This window comes from Harmonia axyridis, chromosome 7 (genome assembly GCF_914767665.1).
Source record: "Harmonia axyridis chromosome 7, icHarAxyr1.1, whole genome shotgun sequence".
Taxonomy (NCBI): domain Eukaryota; kingdom Metazoa; phylum Arthropoda; class Insecta; order Coleoptera; family Coccinellidae; genus Harmonia; species Harmonia axyridis.
In genome coordinates, this window is record NC_059507.1 from 19,107,526 (window position 1) to 19,132,014 (window position 24,489).

The 24,489-nt window shown below is 41.1% G+C and overlaps 1 protein-coding gene across 1 annotated transcript; it reads right to left on the reverse strand.

Annotated features, from left to right (window-relative positions):
• Positions 1-7,873: 7,873 nt before the first annotated feature.
• On the reverse strand, positions 7,874-14,413 carry LOC123685301. The gene is made up of 3 exons (XM_045624958.1): positions 12,855-14,413; positions 11,387-12,510; positions 7,874-7,945 (listed from the first exon to the last, which is right to left on the reverse strand). Exons 1-3 carry the CDS (start codon positions 13,810-13,812, stop codon positions 7,874-7,876), a joined length of 2,154 nt encoding a protein of 717 aa, XP_045480914.1. The 5' UTR covers positions 13,813-14,413.
• Between the last annotated feature and the right edge of the window lie 10,076 nt (positions 14,414-24,489).

Below are 24,489 nucleotides of genomic sequence, written 5' to 3' on the forward strand. Positions count from 1 at the left end.
TTTCAGATTATTTTATTCCCATAATAATAATTCCTTAACTCTTTTTTGAGTTGAACATTGAAAAAAATGAATGTGACGAGTGTTGACCATTGCTTTAAAATAATAATTCAGTACTTAATTTAATATTATTAACGATATAATTTACATGAAACACTCCGAACTAGACAATTTCTTTGAACAATTGAAAAAGTTTCCTCACAGAAATTTGAAAGTACATTGGTGCTGCAGACCTACCTTGCCCATAAATCTGTCTTTTTTGCAATTTTACATTACCCACAAATCTACCTTGCGAACTGATCTATTTAGCCCTTGGATTACTGAGAAGTATCGACAGGATCATTATTTTTATTCATTATAGTTATTCTACAGCGTGCCAAAAAAGTAACGTTACTATTCAATAATTCTTGTACGAATTATTAAGGAAAATCCTCACACCCCGATTTTTAATTTCAAATGCAGTTTATCCTGTACTTCTTTTTGAATTTGATATTTCTCACCCCCTACGCCCCGCACTCTTCTACTTAGTTTTTTCAAATGGGAATATATGGATTGTGATAGCCTCCAGGGATTGGTTGGATCTAGTTTGTAGCCGGCATGATATTGGTTAAACCTAGTCCTAGCCGGAATGATACCAACTAGTCCTAGTTTTACCCCTATAAAATTAGTTGAGCCACTTCCTCAAAAATCAATGAAACCTACTCCAGAATTTGTCGTGAAAGAAATTTTTTTCTAGAGGGTGGCTCTACTAACTTAATATTAGTAAGCATTGCCACCCAGAAATTATGACCTCGAAAAGGCTATGGGAATTTGTCGTAGTCTATCTAAAAATGAAACCATCTCCTTATTATTGAACTCACAATGCAATTATTAATATTTAATATTTGCATTGTGATTTCAGGAGATGGTTTTCTTATGATTTTTTATTTCGGCATTCGATAATGATTTCTGGGTGACACTACCAAGACCAACTTAATAACGTTATTAAGTATATATGTATATTTAAAGCGTGTTCGGTTATTACCTCGGACTGCTCGGACTTGTCTGAACCGTTCGTTTATTACATCCAGATTGAGGGGAATACACATCTGGAGCGTTCGGCAAAGATATCTGAGCAATTAGATGTCAATCTTTTTCGTCGGACGTTTTCGACCTAGCAAAACGATTTTATCCACAGAGTTTACCTTTGTCTATGGATTATTGGATTTTATCTGTCTTTGATGTTTGTTTATTTATAAAAATTAACATTTCGTCGTAGTTTGTATTGAAAAATGTCAATACCTAACTTGTTATAATTCTATAATTGGATTTTAAATAAAATTATGGGTATGGAATGCAGATAACAAATGAATAGGCAGTGTGTATATTTTTGGAATGAAATCTCTGGTGGTGACTTTGGACAATATCATTAGTAAGACTTTGGGGACAGATAATTTTTTCGTGTTATTATATAAAGCGTTGTGCATGTTCAGTTTATTCAGAAGAGCGATGGACATTCAAGCTAGGGATATGAAGAAAAAGGCCAAGCTTTTAAAAAGGCTGACCATGTTTACAATATATGAAGTGGACTGGTTTCATTACTTCTAAATAAATGAGACAGACTTCAGTGAATTTTCCACCTTATTATATCGAAATTATGTAATAGATGAAGCAGAAGAAATTTACTCCTTCAAGGGTATCGACTGGGACGTCAGTGTCCCAGAAGTATTTTATAAATGTCCTGTTCGCCAATAAATATACCCAGCATGGAATCAATTGGGAATATAAAGCCAGATCAGTGTAATCAAGGTACTATATCTATATTTGTGTCAGCTAATAGTTTATTATCATACGAAAGTTTCAGAGAAAAAAATACCATATTCAGGAAAAGGATTTGAAGTTTGTCAGTTGGACCCGAGGCTTGTTTCTTTTCTGAATGGTGTTATTTTCAAGAATGGGGAGTCAGTGAAATTATTGGAAATCAAATGTCTATTCATTGGTAAGTTTCTAGTAAGTTATAGAGATTATTTTTATAATTGTTTATGATTTCAGGTCAAATTATTTCTGCTGAAAATACTGAGCACCATTGCTAATATTTGAGAAGAGGAAAAGCCAGCTAATTTGTAAGAATGAATAAACATTATGCTAGAGTCTGATTAAGTATGGCAATTATGAATTTGAAAAATTGCGACTCTATAGTGTTCTCATCTGGTGATAAGACGTTCAAAACAGTTAGTGAGAACTTGGAATGATTTATTTTAAAAATATGCTTTACAAATTGTGTAGCATGAAAGTTTAAATTTTTCAATTAGAAAGATATTTTTCCAAGCCTTAATTATGCTGTAATAAGACCATCCAGAATAAGAAAAGTTCCGAATCATACATGTCTGAAGTTATACATGTTGTGGGCTGTAGTCCTTATACGGTGACTATCAAGTAGTTCACTGCCAAGGAATTTAGAGAAATAAAAGAACGGGATAAAAAATACGTATTGGATTTATTTCAACCCACTAAAAGAGTTTGAAGAAGATGAGTATTTGTCTAGATTCTTAGGGTCGCTGGACGCTTGGGTCGTTGTGGCTCGGTCGCAGGTAGTTTTTCGCCGGTCGGGAACAGATGTGAAATTCTCCAATCTTCTTGTTGTCGGTGCAAGTGTGGAACATCTGTGGAAGTCGTAGTTTCTTGTAGAATGGTCTGAACTCTATTGAATTATTCTCCCTGAAATGCCGAGTTTTAAGGGCATTCAGGCTGTTTTCTATTCGCCATTCACAACGCCTTCCTACGGATCCCTAAGGGGTGTGGTTTTAATCATTCCAAGTTTTTACACCGAGTTCTTCTGTTTTTAAGATTTTCGTTCTCGGACGGAATATTTTCGAGGGAATCGATAGATTCCCTACACAGTCACCCACCAGTAACGAAGTTACGAAATCATTGTTAGGTACTTCTTTGGGAAATGTACCTTCCTACCGGATCTGTTTTTCCTCGTTTCTGGGAATATAGCTTGATCATTGGCTTCGTTTTCTACTGGATCTTCTGTGTGATCTTCCCCATGCTCTTCATTTTCGAGATTGTCAAATATGTAGGCTGGTTTTAATCGGTCGATTGTCACCGTCGTTTCCTTGTCATTGATCTTGATGATGAAATGTTTTGGGTCTCTCCTCAAAACTTCGTATGGTCCGTCGTAGGGTTTCTGCAAGCCTAATTTTGGGCCCTCATGTCGGACGAAAACGAACGGTGACGTATCCAATTCCTTGAACACGAAGCTGGGTCGTTCTCCGTGGTGGTTGGCGTTGATAGGTCTAATTCTTCTTATTTGTTGCCTCAGATCCACTACGAAGTCGGCTGTGTCCGCACCGTCATCCGTACTTGTAGATAGAAATTCTCCAGGCAATCTTAATGGCTCTCCGTATACCATTTCTGCAGCGGTTGCTTTCATGTCATCCCGCCAGGCTGCTCTCATCCCTAGGAGGACACTGGGAAGCGTTTCGGTCCATCTGTCGTTGTTGTGGCATTTGATTGCTGCCTTAAGCTGTCGATGGATTCTTTCTACCATACCGTTGGCTGCTGGGTGGTAGGCGGTGGTTCGGATGTGGTTCGTGCCAGTCAACTTACATAGCTCGTTGAACAGGCTTGACTCGAATTGTCTCCCTTGATCTGTGGTTATCCGGAGTGGAGTGCCGAACCTCGCTATCCAATTGGTGTAGAACTCCTTAGCGATGGTGGATGCTTCCTGGTTCTGAAGGGGGATTGCTTCTGGCCATCTGGTAAATCGGTCGACACAGGTGAGGCAGTATCGGTAACCTTCGGCGTACGGCATGGTGATAATGTCCATGTATACATGATCCAATCGACGTACCGGTGGCGTAAATGACCCTGGTGGAGTGATGACGTGACGAGTAACTTTGGATCGCTGACACTCTAAGCAGGTGCGGGACCATTTCCTGCAATCTGCGTTAACTGAAGGCCAAACGAAACGTTGCTTCACCATCTTCGTAGTTGCATTGGTGCCAAGGTGTGCCAGTCTGTGGATCGTGTCGAATGCTACTCTCCGGAATGGCTTCGTCAGGAATGGACGTGCTTGGGGGGTCGACGTATCGCAGTACACCAAGATGGTTGATCCATGCGGCTTCATCTTCCGGACCAGCAAACCTGTATCGCCTCGCAGATATCTCCGTAGCTCGTCGTCTTCCTCTTGTGATCTGGCTAATGCTGCATAGTCCAAGGTGGGAGTAATTTCGTCCACTCTTGAAAGGGCATCGGCGACGACGTTCTGATCTTCTGGGACGTAGCGTATGTCTGTGGAGAACTGGGAGATGTAGTCCAGATGTCTGAACTGTCTGGGCGAGCACTTCTCTGGCTTCTGCTTGAAGGCAAATGTTAGGGGTTTGTGATCCGTGAAGATCGTGAAGTTTCGTGCTTCTACCATGTGCCTGAAATGTTTGATAGCTAGGTATATGGCTAACAGTTCTCGGTCGTAGGCTCCATATCGAGTTTCTGGTGGTGACAGCTTCTTCGAAAAGAATGCCAGTGGTTGCCATTCGCTGTTGACCATTTGCTGAAGGGTAGCTCCGACTGCAATGACTGATGCGTCGGTCACGAGGGCTAAAGGTGCACCATCCTTGGGGTGCGCCAGCAATGTTGCTGAGGCTAGCATCTTCTTCCCTTCTGCAAATGCTGTAGTGGCTTCTGGGGTCCACTGGATTTTCGCTTTTCCTTTCAACGTTGGAACTAGTAGATCATTGAGTGGCGCCAATGTCTGTGATGCTCTGGGTATGAAACGACGATAGAAGTTTAACATACCCAAGAATCTTCGAAGGTCTTTGGCGGTTGACGGTTGGCTGTACTCCAGAATGTCATGGACTCTTTCTGGAAGTGGTTTCGTACCTTCAGCAGAGACAAGGTAGCCTAGGAAATTCACTTCTTGTTGTCCGAAACTACACTTTGCTGGATTGAGGACGATGGAGTATTCTCGGAATTTCTCGAATATGGTGCGAAGGTGTTCCATATGCTTCTCTTCGGACGATGAGGCGATCAGCACGTCATCGATGTAGCTGAAGCAGAAGTCTAGTCCTCGTAGAACTTCATCGATGAATCTCTGGAAGGTCTGTGCAGCGTCCCTGAGTCCAAAAGTCATGAATGGGAACTCGAATAACCCAAATGGAGTCGTGATGGCGGTCTTAAGTATGTCTTCTTCGGCTAGAGGAATCTGGTTATACGCTCGTACTAGATCGAGGGTAGAGAAGATCTTCTTCCCTTGGAGGATGTGAGCATAGTCCTGTATGTGCCTCACAGGATACTGGTCGGGGATAGTCCGGGCGTTCAAAGCTCGGTAATCTCCGCATGGTCTCCATTCTTCTGAACCCTTCTTCGGTGCGAGGTGTAGCGGGGACGACCATGGACTGTTGGACGGACGGACGATTCCTAGCCGGAGCATTGCTTCGAACTCCTTTTTGGCTGCCTTGAACTTCTCCGGTGCCAAGCGCCGTGGTCTCGATGCAACTGGTGGTCCATTGGTCGTTTTGATGTGATGCCTAGTCTGGTGTGTGATTCGTCCGGGGGCTCCTTCTGGTCGAGTAATTTCTGGGAAAGCCATCAATAGCTGATGGTATCTGGAAGATCCGTTGACTGTCTTGACTTCTGGGATGTTGCACTCAGTCACTTCTCCTCGAGTAGTGAGTTGGGTGGTTCCGTCCAAAAGTCTTTGGTTTCTTACGTCCACGAGTAGGTTGTAGAAGCTCAGGAAGTCGACACCGATGATGGGTTTGGATACATCTGCTATGACAAACCTCCAGGTGAAATCTCGGCGTAGTCCTAAGTTCAGCGTGAGGGTAATTGTACCATACGTTGCGATGGTAGTACCATTGGCTGCTGATAGGACGTAGTCAGACTTCTCTCTTCTACCGTGGACTGCACTTCGTGGGAAGACGCACAGATCTGCTCCAGTGTCGACCAGGAACTGCAGCTTGGAGTCTCTATCGGTGATGAACAGGCGGCGCGTCGATGGGCTGGGATCACTGGCCGCTCCTAGTGAAGGCCCCCCTCGTTTCCCGAGGCGTAGTTACAGGGCTGTCTGCATCTAGTGGACCTGGCTCCAAATCTCCAATGATACCAGCACTTGCCGTCGATTGGCTGTCGGCCTCGGCTATGACTTCTTGGACGATGCTGGGATTGGCCTTTGCTCCTGTCTCTCCGGGATCGGTTTGCTTGGGCTGCCAGTTCAGCTCTCAGGGTTGCTATCTCCTGGTTGAGTCCGAGTGTGAGCTGGGCAAACTTGGCACTGAGGATGGCCTCGATGCTGGTTGTCTCGTTCACCAGTTGTACGGTAGGTCGGATTGCGTCCATGATGTGGTCTGCATGGACAGCTAACTCTTGGAGGCTGCTGTCTTGCACAATGGCCAACGACACCTGGACACTTCTGGGTAGACGGTTCATCCAGAGGGATTTCATGAGGCTCTCCGGAACGGCTGGATCAGCAAGGCTCTGTAAATGACGAAGAAACTGTGAGGGCTTACGGTCTCCCATTTCTTCTCGCTCCAGGAGGCGTCGGGTCTTCTCCTCTTGTGTGGCAGTTGGACGTCGAATTAGCCCCGTCTTCAATTTGTGGAAGGCCTCGTCGGTAGGTGGATTCAATATAATGTCCTCACCTCCGTTGCGTACTTAGCTGGTAGGGCACCCACAATATATCCAAACTTAGTCCGGTCCTGTGTCACCCCCGCGCTGTGGAAACTTCCTTCAGCCATAGCGAACCATAACTCAGGATCGGTGACGACAAATTCTGGCATCCGGACGGCGACTCTTGATACCTCGGTTTCTTGTGGCATTTTTCTTCGGGATTCGCTTCTTCTTCAAATCACGTCGGGGTCACCAATTTGTGGGTTGTAGTCCTTATACGGTGACTATCAAGTAGTTCACTGCCAAGGAATTTAGGGAAATAAAAGAACGGGATAAAAAATACGTATTCGATTTATTTCAACCCACTAAAAGAGTTTGAAGAAGATGAGTATTTGTCTAGATTCTTAGGGTCACTGAACGCTCGGGTCGTTGTGGCTCGGTCGCAGGTAGTTTTTCGCCGGTCGGGAACAGATGTGAAATTGTTCAATCTTCTTGTTGTCGGTGCAAGTGTGGAACATCTGTGGAAGTCGTAGTTTCTTGTAGAATGGTCTGAACTCTATTGAATTATTCTCCCTGAAATGCCGAGTTTTAAGGGCATTCAGGCTGTTTTCTATTCGCCATTCACAACGCCTTCCTACGGATCCCTAAGGGGTGTGGCTTTAATTATTCCAAGTTTTTACACCGAGTTCTTCTGTTTTTAAGATTTTCGTTCTCGGACGGAATATTTTCGAGGGAATCGATAGATTCCCTACAATGTTATAACTTCCAGACTGTTGAAAAATTTTAGTCCAATTGTTATTAGTAAGAGAGTAAAGGATTTGCTATTGGATCATACAATATACAGGTTGAGTGATTTATTTAGGAATCATTTTTGTAAATATTATTTGATAATTTGTAACTACAAACATATTTATGTTTTCATTACAATGACTATTAATACTACTCATTTATAGTTTAAGATTTTTTGATTGACAAGCCATGTAAACTTTTGATGGCGTATGTTTTTATGAATTTCTTGTGTGCAAATAAATTATTATTATTATCAAATACTGCATTGATTTTACATATCATTTATTTATTCTATGGCAGTAAGTTATCCCATCACACATTCCCTTGGCACCATAGTCCATTAAATTACTGATGAAAATAAAAAGATATCATCTTCCAAATCACTTGGATCAATTTAACATGAAAATTCCTTTTTTCCTTCTTATTGAAACATTTTTGTCTTCATAAAACGAATGGAGATTTTAGAAGTGATTCCTCCTTGGAAATATACTTTCTATCAGATCAGACCATTTTTCTTTTTATATCTTTTCATTTTTGTAGAGGAATTAGGTATCCGTTTTTTATACTTCTGAAATAAGTAGAATGAGATTAGATAAACGTAACATAATTTAAACTATTATTATTATTTGAACTGGGGTCGTTTTGCTTCGGTGAGCCTTCCGGGAACTGCGACCATGCAGATCTTTTGTTCACTACCCTACTCATTCATAGAAACCCAGGGAGGTCGTCAACGACGTTAATAAAATTGACAACCTCCCTAGGGGCCTTGGCCATTACCTCTCTGGTATCCAGGACCGGCTTGCCCATGTGAATGGTTCTTAGGCCAGCCAGCTCTGGACACTTGCATATCAAGTGTTCAGAAGTTTCTACTTCCGATCCACAGAGCCTGCAAATCTCGTCTGCTGACTTACCCATACGGTACAAATGATGTTTGTACCGACAGTGCCCCGTCAGCAGTCCCACCATCACCCGAAGCTCCGCTCGTGACAGCTTCAGGAGTTTTCTGGTGTAAGTAGGTGAAATCTTCACGAATTTCTTTGCCTGAGCAAGTCTAGGAATGTTAGTCCAGTGGATTGTCCTACTGTTCAACTCCCATAGCTGGACCGCAGCTTTGTATTGGTCTTTTCCTATCCCACAGAAAGGCTCAGGTCCAGCAGGTCTTAGCCTAGATGCACTTTTTGCAAGCTCGTCCGCTCTCTCATTTCCTTCAACACCACAGTGCCCTGGTACCCATAGTAGAGTCACCTTGTTTCCTCTGGCCAGTTGCTTTATGGTGTTACGGCACTCCCAAGTCAGCAGAGACCCCTGACAACACGATTCCAGGGATCTCAGCGTGGCTTGGCTGTCCGTGGTGATGTAGATATGCGCCCCTTTGAGGTTCATTTTGAGACACTCCTGGGCGCATACATAAACAGCCATTATCTCGGCTTGTAGAATCGAGGGCTCACTTCCCAGGGCTTTAGAGATCCTCAGTCTAGGTCCATATATCCCAATGCCGGTGCCCTTCTCTGTTTTTGATCCATCTGTAAACCATATGGATGACTTTTTGTCTAGACGATTTATGAAACTTATTGCACTATGACGGTCATTTATAACCGTTTCAAAGGGCGTTTCAAAATCGTAGGTGGTTGGCATAATATCTGATGGTTTTGCGAGGAGGTTTGAATCTAGTTGATTCAGTATCCTCATATGTCCAACCCAGTTCCCAGGAAGGAGCTTTCCATTATGGGAAATCCTTATTGCTTCGAGCAGGCTACATTTCCTTACATGTAGGTGTAAGGGAGGCAAGTCTAGTATGACCTCCAGCGCTGCCGTAGGAGCTGTGCGCATAGCTCCTGTGACACCAATGCACGCCAGCCTTTGCATTTTCTGCAACCTGATGCGTGTGGTGACCTCCTCGGTTTTTGTCCACCATGCTAGAGATGCATAGGTGACAATAGGGCGTACCACCGCTGTGTATAACCACAGTACCATTTTCGGTTTCACTCCCCATGTCTTTCCAAAGAGTCTTTTGCATGCCCACATAGCCGCCGTGGCTCTGGAAAGAGTCTTATCTATATGTTTCCCCCAGTTCAGTTTACTGTCCAGGGTAACACCTAGATATTTACACTCACTAGAGAAGTGCAGAGTCTGACCATTTAAGACCAGAGCTCTGAGGTCGAGATTCCTTCTTCTAGTGAACGGGATTATTGATGTTTTCGAGGGGTTGATAGTAAGCCCCTCTTCCCCGCACCAATTTTCAATAGTTTTGAGAGCAAGTTGCATTCGGCTACTTATTGGGCCCACATGCTTGCCTCTAACCGTCACCACTATGTCGTCGGCGTAAGCCTGGACGTTAAATCCGCCTGTTGTAAGCCTCTCCAAGAGGCCATCCATGACCAAGCTCCACAGCAGGGGTGATAGAACCCCTCCCTGAGGGCATCCCCTGCACGTCAGCACAGTCACTTCGGTTTCTCCCAGATAGGCTGTAACGGTTCGTCCTTTCAACATAGCTGATATCCACTTAACAGTGGAGGGTTCTATCCCTTTCTTTTTGGCTGCATTGCATATGGAGGTATGTAGGGTATTGTCAAAGGCCCCTCCGATATCACCGAACATTGCAAGCAGAATCTCCTTTGCGTTGAGGGTGCCTTCCACCTCTCTAAGAAGATGATGAAGGGCATCTACAGTAGATCTACCCGCCCTATAAGCAAACTGTTTGCTGTGGAGTTTTACACTGCCTCGTATGTTGTTGTCAATTATTTTCTCCATGGTCTTCAGGAGAAAGGAGGTGAGGCATATGGGTCGATAGGATTTAGGCTCTGGGGAGCCTTTTCGACCCTCTTTGGGTATGAATACTACCCTCGCCTCCCTCCATGATTTCGGGATATAGCCCCTTGTAAAGCTGGCCTTGAAGAGCTCAGTTATCGGGGCTATAAGTACTTCAACACCTTTCTGAAGCATGGCTGGAAAAATACCATCCATGCCTGCTGATTTGAAGGGCTGAAAGCTCTTTATCGCCCATTCAATTCTTTCTGGTGTGAATAGTCTACCAGCTTTCTGAGAATCCCACCTGGTGGGGTTGTATATGTGGCGGCTTCTCATAAAGCTCCACATAGCAACAATATATACACAGCATTCGGTAGCCTAGACGTTAAGAGGTAGACTCACGCACCGAGATACGACAAAGGTCCCGGGTTCGAATCCCGGCGGCTCCCGATAATAATAAATTCCCCAAGCGTCTGTGACACGGCACACACAATTATACCAAAGTCACACTGATGAGTCCGGTGTGTGTGCCAGGGACGAAACGCATAAGTAGGCATATATAAAATCCTACATTGGTGACCCCGACGTGATGGCGGAAAACTGCGGCGTTGGAGCGCAGAGGCGACTCACTGCCCCGCTCAACGTTACGGCTACTGGGGTGTCCATCGGACACTAGAGCCGATGGCACGCCGAGCCTCGTGTTTCCGTCGTCACAGCAAGCAAGCCCGACGTGATGGGAATGGCCATCTTAACGATGTGTCCTGGAAAGCAGAAGGTCGATGCATAGCTCCCATTTATCTGCAATTTCCAACGAAACTCTAGACGCCCATTCCCATGACGTGCAGTACGTGCTCCTTGGTCTGCCGCGGTATGCCGGACGTGAATAGGCGGCATTCCCCATCCGTACGATGCCGCGAGGTGCAGCTCTGATTAGGCGGCAATCACCCGGCTGCACCGATGACCTCGTAACACGCATAAGTTTCGTTCCTCCGTCAATGGGGAGGGAGTCATGTGGCGGCTTCTCATAAAGCTCCACATAGCAACAATATATACACAGCATTCGGTAGCCTAGACGTTAAGAGGTAGACTCACGCACCGAGATACGACAAAGGTCCCGGGTTCGAATCCCGGCGGCTCCCGATAATAATAAATTCCCCAAGCGTCTGTGACACGGCACACACAATTATACCAAAGTCACACTGATGAGTCCGGTGTGTGTGCCAGGGACGAAACGCATAAGTAGGCATATATAAAATCCTACATATACTTCCCCAGCGGGGGCCGCATCTTCACTGGTAATCTGCCTGGAGCCAGGAAAGTGAGTCTCTAGTAGAGCTCTTAGGCTCTCTTGAGGATCATTCGTAAATTCCCCACATGGCTTCTTTATTTGGCCAATTGGGTTTGAGTGATCCTTAGATAGTACCTTTTGAAGTCTAGCTGCTGGGGCCGTTTTATCTATTCCCTCACAGAAGCTTCTCCAGGACTGCCTTTTGGCTTTCCTGACCTCTTTGTTGTAGTTGGTCAGGGCTAGTCTGTAGGCATTCCAGCTGCCTTCTCGCTTAGCCTTATTGAAGGCTTTTCTAGCAATTTTCTTGAGGTTTTCAAGATTATTGTTCCACCAGGGGACGTCTCTGGAGATCGTTTTCTTCCTGAGTGGACAACTGTTTTCAAATGCCCTCTTCAGACATGATGTGAAGTGAGCAGAGGCGTTCTCCAGATCCTCATTGGAGCTGATGTTGTATTTCAGGCCCTTCAGATCAGAACTCATGTGGGCTATGTAAAGTTCCCAGTCTGTCTTCCTGGGTATCCTGCACTCAACATCAGCTGAAGCAGTTGCTTCAACGTTGAATTCTATTGCCATATGGTCTGACATGGATGGCTCTTCTGAGACCCTCCAGTTCTTGACCATCCCCGCAATAAAAGGTGTCGCCAGTGTAAGGTCAATTACTTCCCTTCTGATCGCATTCATGAAGGTTGGACTATTACCCACATTTACTATCTCTATGTTAGTAGAAAATAGAAAGTCAAGTAAATCCTCACCTCTATGATTTATATCTGTGCTGCCCCATACTTTGTGGTGTGCGTTCGCATCGCAGCCCAGAATAAGTTGTTTCTTCTCTATGCGGCACCATTCGATGAGGCGTTGTACTTCCTCCGGTGGTGGGCTGATGGCGTCTCCTGGAAAATATCCTGAGGCGATAACAAGCTGCCTCTTGATGTTCTCAGTTCGCACATCAACCAATGCCGCAGCAAGATCCCTTGTCAGGAACTCTGTAAGTGGAAGACAGGTTAGTCCCCTTCTGAGTATTATTAGGGCTCTTGGACTTACTGCCTTATCGCAGTATATCGTCTGATATACTTTGTTTGGTAGGCCTCTTACTTGGCCTCCATTGATCCAGGGCTCTTGTATCAGCCCTATGTCAACATGCCTTCTAGATGTTCTCCAGCATAAGGCACTAGAGGCTGCCTTCGAGTGCTGGAGGTTTATCTGAAGGCATGTCAGACATCTACTCCTTATGAGGTAGGTTGTCCGCTAGGCTTTTCGGAAGGGACCGCCGGTTTTTCTCCGTCGGACCCCCCCTTATCACGCCCTTGCGGATCAGCCCTCCCCCCAGAGCTGGTGGTCAGTTTTATGGCCTCTTCATTTCCTGGAGGCTTCACCACCTTCTTCTTTACCTCCCCTTTGGGCCTTTTCGACGCCGGACCAGAGGTTGGGGCCTGAGAAGCTCCTCTCCTCTCGGCCATTGTCTTTGGTCCCTTAAGGCGGAGATTTGTTTGGCCGAAAAAGTAATTTATCTGCCAATTCTTTGCTCTAAGTCTCTCGACCGATGTTCTATCAGCCGAGATGACAATCTCGAGCATGGGTCCTGATGGTCCCCTTCGAAGGACTGTCCAGCTGGAGGTTTTGAGCCCTGCGTTCTGATTCTCTACCGCCTTGAGAATTTTCTCATTGGAGAGATCATGGCTGTCGGGGAGATATCCGACCAGGATCTCCGGGTGAGGCAGTTCTGCCTCTTCGGCTATCCTTAGATCAGCTCCCTCCCAAGGTTTGAGTTTTGGCTGAATGCTCTTCAGCCACTCCACAGTGGCTTTGTCAGAGCATGTCAGCCCAAGCCAGCCTGGCCTCATATGCAGTTGGTGGAACGTAGGCGTTATGGCGTCCTCGTTCCCCAATGCAATAATCTCTTCCATTAGCGATTTTTTGATGGCCATTAGTTTGTCCATTTCCAAAATCACCTCTGGAAATTTTTTGTGCATTATCCCCACCTTCAGACCAGCGGTAGCCTGGCTGTAGGTGGGCCCACCTGATGCGGGACCCTTGGGAGTTCCTAAGAGCTGAGCCCCGGAAGCTCCCGAGGATTGAACTTTGGAGGCACCCGAGGCCTGAGCCCCGGCACCTGAGGACCGTGCGACTTTTGAAGCCTCGCATTTGGCACTCTTTGGCTGCTTGCCTTTAGGCGTGCTGTCCTCCGACCTATTTCTCTTGGTCCCTCGGCCTGTTTTCTGCTTTGGACCAATTGGTTTGGAGGCTTCTTTCCTGGCATCGTCAGGAGCCATCCCTTTCTTTAGAAGGAACTTCATCCTCCTTCTGGCGGCCCCGGAGAGTCTATGTCTCCTGACCGTCAGCTTTTCGAGGCCAGCTACGACCTCTTCATCGCTGCTCTTCAGCAGCATTTCCTCCGCCATGGGGTCAGGACTTGCGCCCTGTTCCTCAGGCTGAGCGAGGCTTTGCACTTCCTCGATTAGGGCTAGTGCTAGACCCTTCTTTAGTTTTTTCTATCTGGTCCATATGAAGTCCCACGTGCAGCTAGGGAATTTCAGTCACCAGAGGCAGAGCCCCGCATGCCCCTGGAAGGCCAATTAAACCAGAGGTCGCCTGGTATCTGGAGTTCGCATATTCAGGACTAGATCCTCCCACTAGCCACGCAGACTTCGGCATACGCTGTTCCACCTTGTCTTGGGGAAAGTTTTTATTGTGTCTTTCATACACTCGGTTCAGGCGGTTAAGCCAAATCCCCCGGCATGTGTCCTCTGCTCGCGAGACATGACCACAGACATCAGATTCCACATGTCGGTATATCAGGCATGAAGTGCTGATCCCTTGCATACCTGGCATCGTAAACCCCGTGCAATACCCCAAGCCACGACACTACAGCAGGGTATGGGGAGTCGCACCGCATTGGTCAGTGTCGGTCGATCACTGTCCAACTCTCGCCCCGAGGAGGCTGCGGTGAACCATGCCAGCACAGACCTTGGCATGGCTGGGGTCGACTAATCCCCCGAGAGCTAATTTAAAAACTAACCTCTACAAATCTTTGGGTTAAATGAAGTTCTCTCATGATCATTTTTTCTCACGTTTCACACAAAATGAGCACTGCATATTTTATGGAATACTTCAGGTTGCCATTTCTCTCAAAATATGATCAGCACTACAATAAGAGAGATATTTGCTATCATTTCTCAAATATTCTTATCAAACTCTTCTCACACTAATAATCCATATCACCATATCTTTCCTTCTTTCTCGAGCTACTTTTTCTTATTGTAATATGAATTGTGGCAACCAACTACATAGCACATGAATTTGTGAAATTCTTGCAGTAAATAATTGATAATATTAAGGTCCATACCTTCTGAATTTTTATGTATTTTTCAATATTGAAAACAAAATCAACTCAAAACTTCTTAGTATAGTTAAAAAAGCATAAATTTCTAACGCCTCTTCAGCAGGCAAGACAAAAAAAGTGTATATTATGAATATTGATTATGTTTTACTAATTATTTCATTTCATTTAGGCACGAAGGGCGCCACATGCGTATATCAAAGAACTGACGAACTGACATAACAGCTGAAGCTCAGGATGCTCTGTACCGTTCGTTTATTACAGATAAATCTGTAATATCCGACATATCTGTGCTCACGTGACTAAAAAATCCGTCCGCTCTCGGATGCTATTGCCGAACGCGCTACTAATATCCATATAGATATTAGGTCTATGATCAGCAGTGATATTTAGCCACTCCATGCAATAGCTGCTTTCCAGTCAGGTGCGTGTCACCCCGGGGCTCGGCGCACTAGAGCTTCGAGCCCTTGCTATGAGTGGAACGCGCCAAAACGAAACTGTCGAATTCAACCTTAGAATATAGATAGATTATTAATGTTCTAAGAATTCAACGTAAACAAACCAGCGTTCTACAGCTGTCTCGTATTTTATACGAAGTAACCATAGACCTAATATCAAATAGGTCTATGGAAGTAACGGTCTTCTTTCTCTCTCACACCTGTCAGGGCTCGAAGCCGGGCAAATGCGGGGGGTGCTTCAGGGGAAAGGGGAAGGTAACGCGAGGGCTCGACGCCCTGTTTACTGGAACACTACAAGTGCGCTTCGGAGCTGTTGAGCTGTACCGAGGAGCTCCTGACGTTGGCTGGAAAGCACCTATTGTTTTGCCCCTTTACAGCTGATTAGTGTCCATCTCATTCACGTTACCGTAAGTCTCTCTCTAGTAGGGATGTGTCGTTCACGAACGAACGAATCAAAAGACCCGGGTCTTCAGAACGAATGGTTCGATCGGGTCGTCTCTCTGAAAATGATTCGTTCGTTCGAACCGATCCGTTCACATTCACATTCAGTTCATTCAATCTGAGGATCTTTTAGGACCCAAAGATCCATAGAATGGTTCGTTATCCGAGCCTAGGAAGATGGGTTTCGGTTTGGACTGACCTTAAAGGAACATAATTATGGTAGTAATAAAATACATACATTCCGCAAATGAATCATCGGCTCGGCACTTGTGTAATAAACCCCTTCTTTGGGGGTATATATGTGTCAATGGAAGAGCGGCTTTCCACTGACTAAAAATAAAAAAAAATGTTGTTATTGTGGGTTCGGCCCGTCGCACTAGGGACAGGTCTTTTTGTTGATTTTTCTTTCTTGGGGACAGGATTATATTTCCAGGTTAATCAAACTCAATTGATTCTTTAAAATTAAGTATAATAAAGCAAAAAACCAAAGTTACAATATTCAAAAATTTGTACTATTTGACTCAACGGCCAAAACTTTCAATACAGAAAAATATATCTCAAATGATCCACTAATTATTCTTTGAACATTGAATTTGGGAGAATCAGGACTACTCAATAAGACGAAAATAAAAAGAAACCCAAAAGATCGTTAAACTGTTACTTGCCCTTATCCCACGAGGCTAGGTTGGTATACCTAGTTTTAATAAACTCCTTTTCAACTTTTCACACGAGACGTGTAATTCTTTTTTTATTCACTTCACCCCCGAATCACGCACTCAAAGCTAATCTATTTCTTTATCAAAACAAAATTGAAACTTTATCAAGAACTCCTATATTTCTACTTCTGAGTCTGACCTAACTGGTATTTCTTAGAGTAAAACAATTTCTTCTTTCAAATACTTGAAGTTCCTTGAACTAAATCATCTACGGAATTTTCCCTTTTTATTCAACTCAACCATAAAAAAAAATAGAACTCTAATCTTCAAAAAAATTGCTTTGCTCTAATTCCGGTTTCGCGACCGACGTACTATTCCCGTTACTATTGACTTCCCTGAGTCCCCGATCGATACTGCCTAATTTTTCTAATCCATTTTCCCAATTGATCTCTTACAGAGGGGCTTAGTTGAGGGAATTAAAAGCAATTTCATGTTATTTACCAAATATTTTTCCAAAGAATTATTCCGTTCAAATATATTAGATCATCATAACTGCGTATTGAACCTTGAAAGACAAATCTAAAAACCGTGTTGGCCACTCAATTTATGTGGCATTAATGATCAATATACTTGAGATACAGAACAAAGAAAGTGCTGAAGGATCTAATTATGAATTATCGACAATTCGAACCTCTCACACTGCGTAGAATTTGGTTCGATTAAATTTGGAAGGTTTTACCAATTTCCCATTTGTTACACTACTCCCTCCTTCGAAAAAGTTTTGGCATCGGTTGCCATAACTTTTCCCTTACTTTTAGCCATATCAATAATGTAGTCCTTCCTCTCCAATGATTACAATAACCCTAACCTATTACTGTATTGAGACTAGCTCAAACAAAATTAAAATTTTATATCTTTAAATTACGAAGCTCATTATCAATTATCAACTATCAAACTACTCATTAACATGCAACATGAAACTATATCATTTCTTCCTACCCTTAGGTAAAACTTAAGTCTATGGTGGTATGTTCTCCGACATTATTCAATAATTCGACAAGTGTCCAATTTTATTAACTCAAATAAAGGAAACAAATAAACCTTAATCGTAATACATATAGGTACAAACAACAAAATTGAAAATCATATAATCAATTCAGGACATCTTTCCTTCTGTGCACTTCACCAACTCCTGCATTGAGTTTATTCAATTTTCGGGATTTCAAAATTTCACTCTCGCGGCACTTCCATAACACTGCTTCCTAGGGTTGTCTTGTGGAATGGTACTCTGTTTCTTCTTTGGATCTCATCCTCGTCACGGAAATAACCTTTTACTTCGATGTCCCTCATAGTTCTGGTGATCTCATCTTCTTCTGCTTGGTGATGATTTGTTTCTCTCATAGGGCTGATACTCCATAGATTGGCTAGCATTATTTTCCCATATATAAAATTTCATATAACGACGATCGGTATTATAAATTCAAGGCCGTATTTAATCATACGAAATAAAGCGTTGAATACCATTAGTCCGCTAATGAATAGTCCCATATTGGCGAGCGAGTCATTTCCTCCCAATATACTCGACGTCCAAAACCCCTGGTCTGACGTCTACGGTATGCACCTTGCATACTTCTACCATTTGGATGCAGAATTCAGGATTCTCTGGGCATCTTCTTCATCCTCAGTTTGATCCTGATCCCATCTTCTTCTTCAGCTTCTAAAGCTTTTCCACAAAAATTCTCCAATATAAATTAATATCATAATAATGATCATCTTTATCAACTGCCTCTTGATAGAACTGGACTCTAACCAGTTCATTGACTACGTCATCACTTTGTAAGAAGTGTTCAGCCGTTTTTCAACTTTTCTGTATTTTCCAGATGTAATTCGGATGAAGGTTATTCCGTAAACTAGGATTCGATCCAACCATCTTCCTGCCGTTGCTTTCATCCTTCGATATTACCATTTGATAATTTATCATAAAATTTTTCATAAAAGCATTACAAAAAAAACTAAACCTAGCTACATCAATTCAAATGAATGTTTTATTATCTCCGTTACAATTTCTTGATCAATTAAATCATTACAAAAACAACTAAACATAACCACCATTAACTGTATTTTATTTGCAAAAAAAAACCTCAAGAATTTTAATCAAAAATTCATAAAACTCCTAACTCCTTTTTTTTTCAACCGTTTTGCTCGCTTTTCGACGACCATAACGGAATCTACGTAATGGGCAGGAGCGATTATTTCCTGAGGGCTATCTTTCCACGACTCCCCACGATACCCAAAAATAGGTGGCTACTCCTTAAAGTTGAGAGCGACCCTTGAATCTCACGTATAGGGCAGGGGCGATTCAATTTCCCTGAGGACATATATCTAAGTTTTGTCCCACGTTACCCAAAATTTCAAAAAATGTGAAAACAAATTGGGTTTTGTGTCATCCAAAAATTGCAAAAAAAAAAGAAACTAATTATCTTATCTCCCGAACAGCCAACGTCAGACTTATATTTATTACTTATTATCTTTCACCCCAGTATAAATACGAATGGAATTCAAAAACAAAATAAATCATCGTAACATTGACAACTCTATATACTTTACTTCTACTAATTCTTTACTGAATATCCTTAGTTCCACCCCTCAAAAATAAATCCACATAATTCAACAATAATCAGATCCATGTTTCCCAAAAGCTGAAACTTCTCATAATTCGAAATACATATTCTCACTCCTTCCCAAGGATCAAAATCATAATATTTATTTGCTTCATTATCCCTTTAAACCTTCCCATATTAAAATAAAAAAATTCATAAGTCTTTATTCTTTTTCCGAAAGTCAACTTCTTCCCAAGACTCAAAATAATCGTATTCAGAATCACCTTAATAAAATCCTAAAATGAAAAACCACTAACGTTTGCTCGTCCTAAACTTTTATTGAAAATACATAATTATTTCAATATTTACTTAAAAAAAAACTATCATCATTTAGTGTCTTGATTCTATCAATTGAATCCTCAAATAATTTTATAAAACCCAAAAAACTTTTATATCTCTTCAACTATTTCAAAGCTCAAATTATCATAAATCCCAAAAAAAATAATTATGATTTCACTTCGCTATACTTCCCAAGTTGATGATTAAAAAGTAAAATAACTTATTTCCGCTTTATATATTTATTTTCACAACAATTGTTTCGTCATGATAACATGACTTCGTCAGGTGAGCATGGTAACTCAGTTACCATGCTCACCTGACGAAGTCATGTTATCATGACGAAACAATTGTTGTGAAAATAAATATATAAAGCGGAAATAAGTTATTTTACTTTTTAATCATCAAGATGAATTTCCGACAAGTAAAGACTGAGACAATCAAACACTTCCCAAGTTCCCTAATTTTACCAATATTATCAACATTTTACACATTTATCAAAAATCTCCTAGAAAAAATTTCTCCCTAGTTCATCAAACTTATAAAAATTCACCAAAATTTCCACTACTTATCCAAAATGTCGAAAATTAATTATTATTATTTATCAAAATTCCCAAAAATTGTGTGAGTATCGATCTCCTAAAAAGAATCCTTCTTCATTTTCATATTTGCTTATCACCCCTGTAACATTTCATTTGGTATTTCATGCGAAATGACACCAGGTAGAGGAGGTGTAATCGACATATTTGATAAAATTTGAATATCCAAAATAAATAAATACAATATTAGTTTTACCTTTATATTTTTGGTATCCCACGTTGATCAACTGTCTGACCTTTACCTGAAATCCCTCAATTTCTTCCTAACACCGAAAACTGTAATCTTCAAAACAAGCACAAATCTGACTTTAATGTCTACTTGAAATTCTTTTCCTTTGAAAATTAGAAAATGAAATGAAAAACTTACTTGAAAATAATTTTGGAAGAAAAATCACTTCAATAAAAAATGTCTCAAGACAATTTACTTCAATTAAATATGAAAAAATTGTTTATTCGGTTCTTCTTCTAGTGGATTTAGAAAATGAACGTCCAACGAAAAAATCAACTAAATATAATTCAGGCACAACAGCTGATGTTTTCCAACTACCTAAATAACATACCAAAATTATCAAAATTTGTCACACTCCTCTACCTCAACAAAATTATATGTTTTCACCATTTAACAACAATACGCTCAAAACAATTCAAATTCCAAAATATATTACATAAATGAGACAAAGTCTGTTCATCCGAAAATCTCCCAATTCAACAGTTTCACGCATAAACTACCAAGAATAACTCTTCGGAAAATATCCAATCCCAAAAACAAAAATCATCAATTATCCCTTAAGCTGTCACCAAATTGTAATAAACCCCCTTCTTTGGGGGTATATATGTCAATGGAAGAGCGGCTTTCCACTGACTAAAAATAAAAAAGATATGATGTTATTGTGGGTTCGGCCCGTCGCACTAGGGACAGGTCTTTTTGTTGATTTTTCTTTCTTGGGGACAGGATTATATTTCCAGGTTAATCAAACTCAATTGATTCTTTAAAATTAAGTATAATAAAGCAAAAAACCAAAGTTACAATATTCAAAAATTTGTACTATTTGACTCAACGGCCAAAACTTTCAATACAGAAAAATATATCTCAAATGATCCACTAATTATTCTTTGAACATTGAATTTGGGAGAATCAGGACTACTCAATAAGACGATAATAAAAAGAAACCCAAAAGATCGTTAAACTGTTACTTGCCCTTATCCCACGAGGCTAGGTTGGTATACCTAGTTTTAATAAACTCCTTTTCAACTTTTCACACGAGACGTGTAATTCTTTTTTTATTCACTTCACCCCCGAATCACGCACTCAAAGCTAATCTATTTCTTTATCAAAACTGTTGTTATTATGTTTAGGGAACAATGGCAAGTTAATTTATCCTAGTGGTAACACTGATCATATTCTATGATTGTATCAATGACATGTATTGCGCAGCCGCATATAGTCTTGTCTTGTCTATGAGTAGTACGTCATAAGTAGAAAAAAAAAAAAAACTTGGAAGCCGTTGTTCTCCTGTTCTGTTTAAGAATAAAACTTATATTATAAAAGTGTTAAAACAGTTATTCGATCCACTAAACCCACGTTTAAAAACAGGTTATGTGCCCAGTCGTGCAACTGGAATAAAAACAATTTAACGATACGTTTTTCGAGTGTGTGAAAAGTAAAATCGAAAAAACCACGTGTGGTGTAAAATGGCAGATAACACGACCACGACGACATTAAAATTAAATGGTGATAATTGGCCCATATGGAAGTTTCAAACCAGTATTATATTAAAAGGACGAGGTCTTTTCGAGATCGCGGATGGTTCAAGAATAAAACCCAGTTCAGGAGATGAACTTAACAAATGGCTCAAGGACGACGCAAAAACTCAAGAATTGTTGGTTACACGTATGGAAGAAGGTCCTCTAACTCACTTACTGTCATGTGAATCTGCGAAAGAAATGTGGACCAAATTAAAAACGGTATATGATAAAGAATCAGTTGTAAGTGTGCATTTGCTACAACAAAGGTTTTTCATGCTCGACTTTGATTCCTCTGTGAATACATTTATATCCAAAATTGAGGAAATAAAAACCAAATTAAAGACTGCAGGTGAAGTTCTGTCAGATAAAATGATAATTACTAAAATCTTGATGACCTTGCCAGAACATTTTAAACACTTCAGATCAGCATGGGAGTCAGTTCCAGATAAAAATCAAACATTGGAAGAGTTAACCTCTAGATTATTGCTTGAAGAAGAAAGATGCAAAACAGTAGAGTCGACAACAGCACTAGTAAGCAAAACGAGTTCTCAGAATAATCCAACCAAAAAATGCTACATCTGTGCAAAAGCTGGTCACATAGCAAAGAACTGTTACTTTCGAACTAAGAACTCTAAGAATGATAAGGCTGATAAAACAAATAAATTTTGCAGTTACTGCCGAAAACAAGGACATCTAGTTCAGACTTGTTGGATCAAGAAGAAAAAGGAAGAACCGTCGAATAAGAATCCTGTCAAAGAAGAAGTGGAACACAACGCTTTTATGGTATATTCAGATGGTGTAAAATCAGGTGATTGGTACCTTGACTCGGGAGCCACTGAACATATGACATGGGATAGAAGCTTGTTCGAGAAAATGTTCGAGGATCGAACCCCTAGGATGGTGCAAGTTGGAAATGGGCAAACATTGGAGGTAAGAGGATATGGAAATATTAAAATGTGGTCCTATAATGGAAGAAAATTCATTGAAACGTCATTATCGAATGTTTTGTATATACCTGACCTAAAATTTAATTTATTCTCGGCTGGATGTGCTCTTGATAAGGGATATTTCATGTCATCTGATAATTCATCATGTAAGTTTTTTGATAAATATGGAAATATTAGAGCCCAGGCACTAAGACAGAATAAATTATATAAAATGCAGTTCAAGAAGGAAATGTATGAAAACAAAATAGAAAATGAATTAACTAATAATATTTCTGAATGTATGACAGTTAAAAATATAGAAAATTTAGAGACTTGGCATCACAGATTAGCACATCAAAATATTAAGTACATCAAAGATTTCCTTAAAAAAATGAATGTTGAGTATATAAACAATGAATTTATTTGTGAATACTGTTTATCGGGCAAACAACATAAATTAAAATTTCAACATAGTGAATCACGAGCTACTGTACCTTTAGAGCTAGTTCATGCAGATGTGTGTGGTCCTATGGAAACACCTTCGTTAGGAGGAGCTCGATATTTTTTATTATTTAAAGATGACTACACCTCATATAGACATGTTTATTTCCTAAAGCAGAAATCTGAAGTAGCAAAAGCAATTGAAAATTATATATCTATGGCAGAAAGGCAAACTGGTGCAAAGATGAAAGTTTTGAGGACAGACAATGGTTTAGAATTTGTGAACAAACAGGTAACGGAATGTCTGCAAAGCAGAGGTATATGCCACCAACGCACAGTGGTATATACTCCCCAACAAAATGGAAGGGCGGAACGAGAAAACCGAACATTGGTTGAAGCAGCCAGGACAATGTTACATAGCAATAAAAATTTGACAAAAATGTTTTGGGCAGAAGCAATAAATACCGCTACATATGTTCTGAATCGCTCTGGTCCAAGCATTGTTCAGTTTAAAACTCCTTTTGAATTATGGAATCAAAAGGAATATAAGATGGAAAATTTTAATATTTTTGGAAGTAGAGTTTCAGTACTAGTACCTAAGGAAAATAGATTGAAGTGGGACACAAAAAATGAACAAGGATACTTCCTTGGTTATGGAGAAGACACAAAGGGATTTAGAGTGTATTTACCTGATAAAAACAAGGTTGTCATACAGAGGGATGTAATATTCCTACCAGAAAAAGTTCAAGAAACAAAAGGTAAAATAACTGAATTCTGTAATATTGAAGAAAATCAAGACTTGGAGTTAGAAGATACCCAAATTGATAATATTGTACACGATGAAGAGACAATTACCGATGAAGAAGAGTTGGATCCAGAAATCAGTGAAGAAATAGTGAATGGAAGATATAACCTGAGAAGAAACTTAAGAGGAAACCCAAGGTTTGAAGATTTTGAAATGGATTTGGATAGTTTGTTGTTGACAGTTACAGAAGATGACGAACCAACATGCTATGAAGATGCTATGAAAAGCGTTGAGGCTGAGCAATGGAGGAAGGCAATGGAGGAGGAAGTAAAATCGTTGCAAGAAAATGAATCGTTTGAAGTAGTGTGTGATAGTGATGTTAAAAGGCCTGTCATAGAGTGCAAATGGGTGTATAAGAGGAAGAAAGACGAGTTCGGTAGTGTCACGAAATTCAAAGCAAGACTTGTTGCAAAAGGTTTTCAACAGACAATTCCATTAAACGGCGATATTTATAGTCCAGTAGCGAAATTAACTTCTGTAAGAATTTTCTTAGCTATATGCAATAATTTAAATTTCAGGATACATCAACTTGATGTATGTAGTGCTTTTTTAAACGGAGAAATAGATGATGATGTATATATTTTATTACCTAAAGGTTTTAATACTGACACAGGAAAATTTGCAAAGCTAAGGAAGTCCTTATATGGATTACGATCCTCACCAAAAAATTGGTATAAAAAATTTAATGATTTAATGATGACATTGAACTTTGTAAGATCTCAAAATGAATA

What these genes read in the sequence shown, in the direction of transcription:
- LOC123685301 (XM_045624958.1), bottom strand. Translation starts at nt 13,812, where the DNA reads ATGGCGGAGGAAATGCTGCTGAAGAGCAGCGATGAAGAGGTCGTAGCT. An exon ending in GACAATGGCCGAGAGGAGAG is followed by an intron (nt 12,511 to 12,854) that starts GAGCTTCTCAGG and finishes GGATCAATGGAG; the next exon opens with GCCAAGTAAGAGGCCTACCA. An exon ending in CCCCCGCTGGGGAAGTATAT is followed by an intron (nt 7,946 to 11,386) that starts GTAGGATTTTAT and finishes TACTTATTTCAG; the next exon opens with AAGTATAAAAAACGGATACC.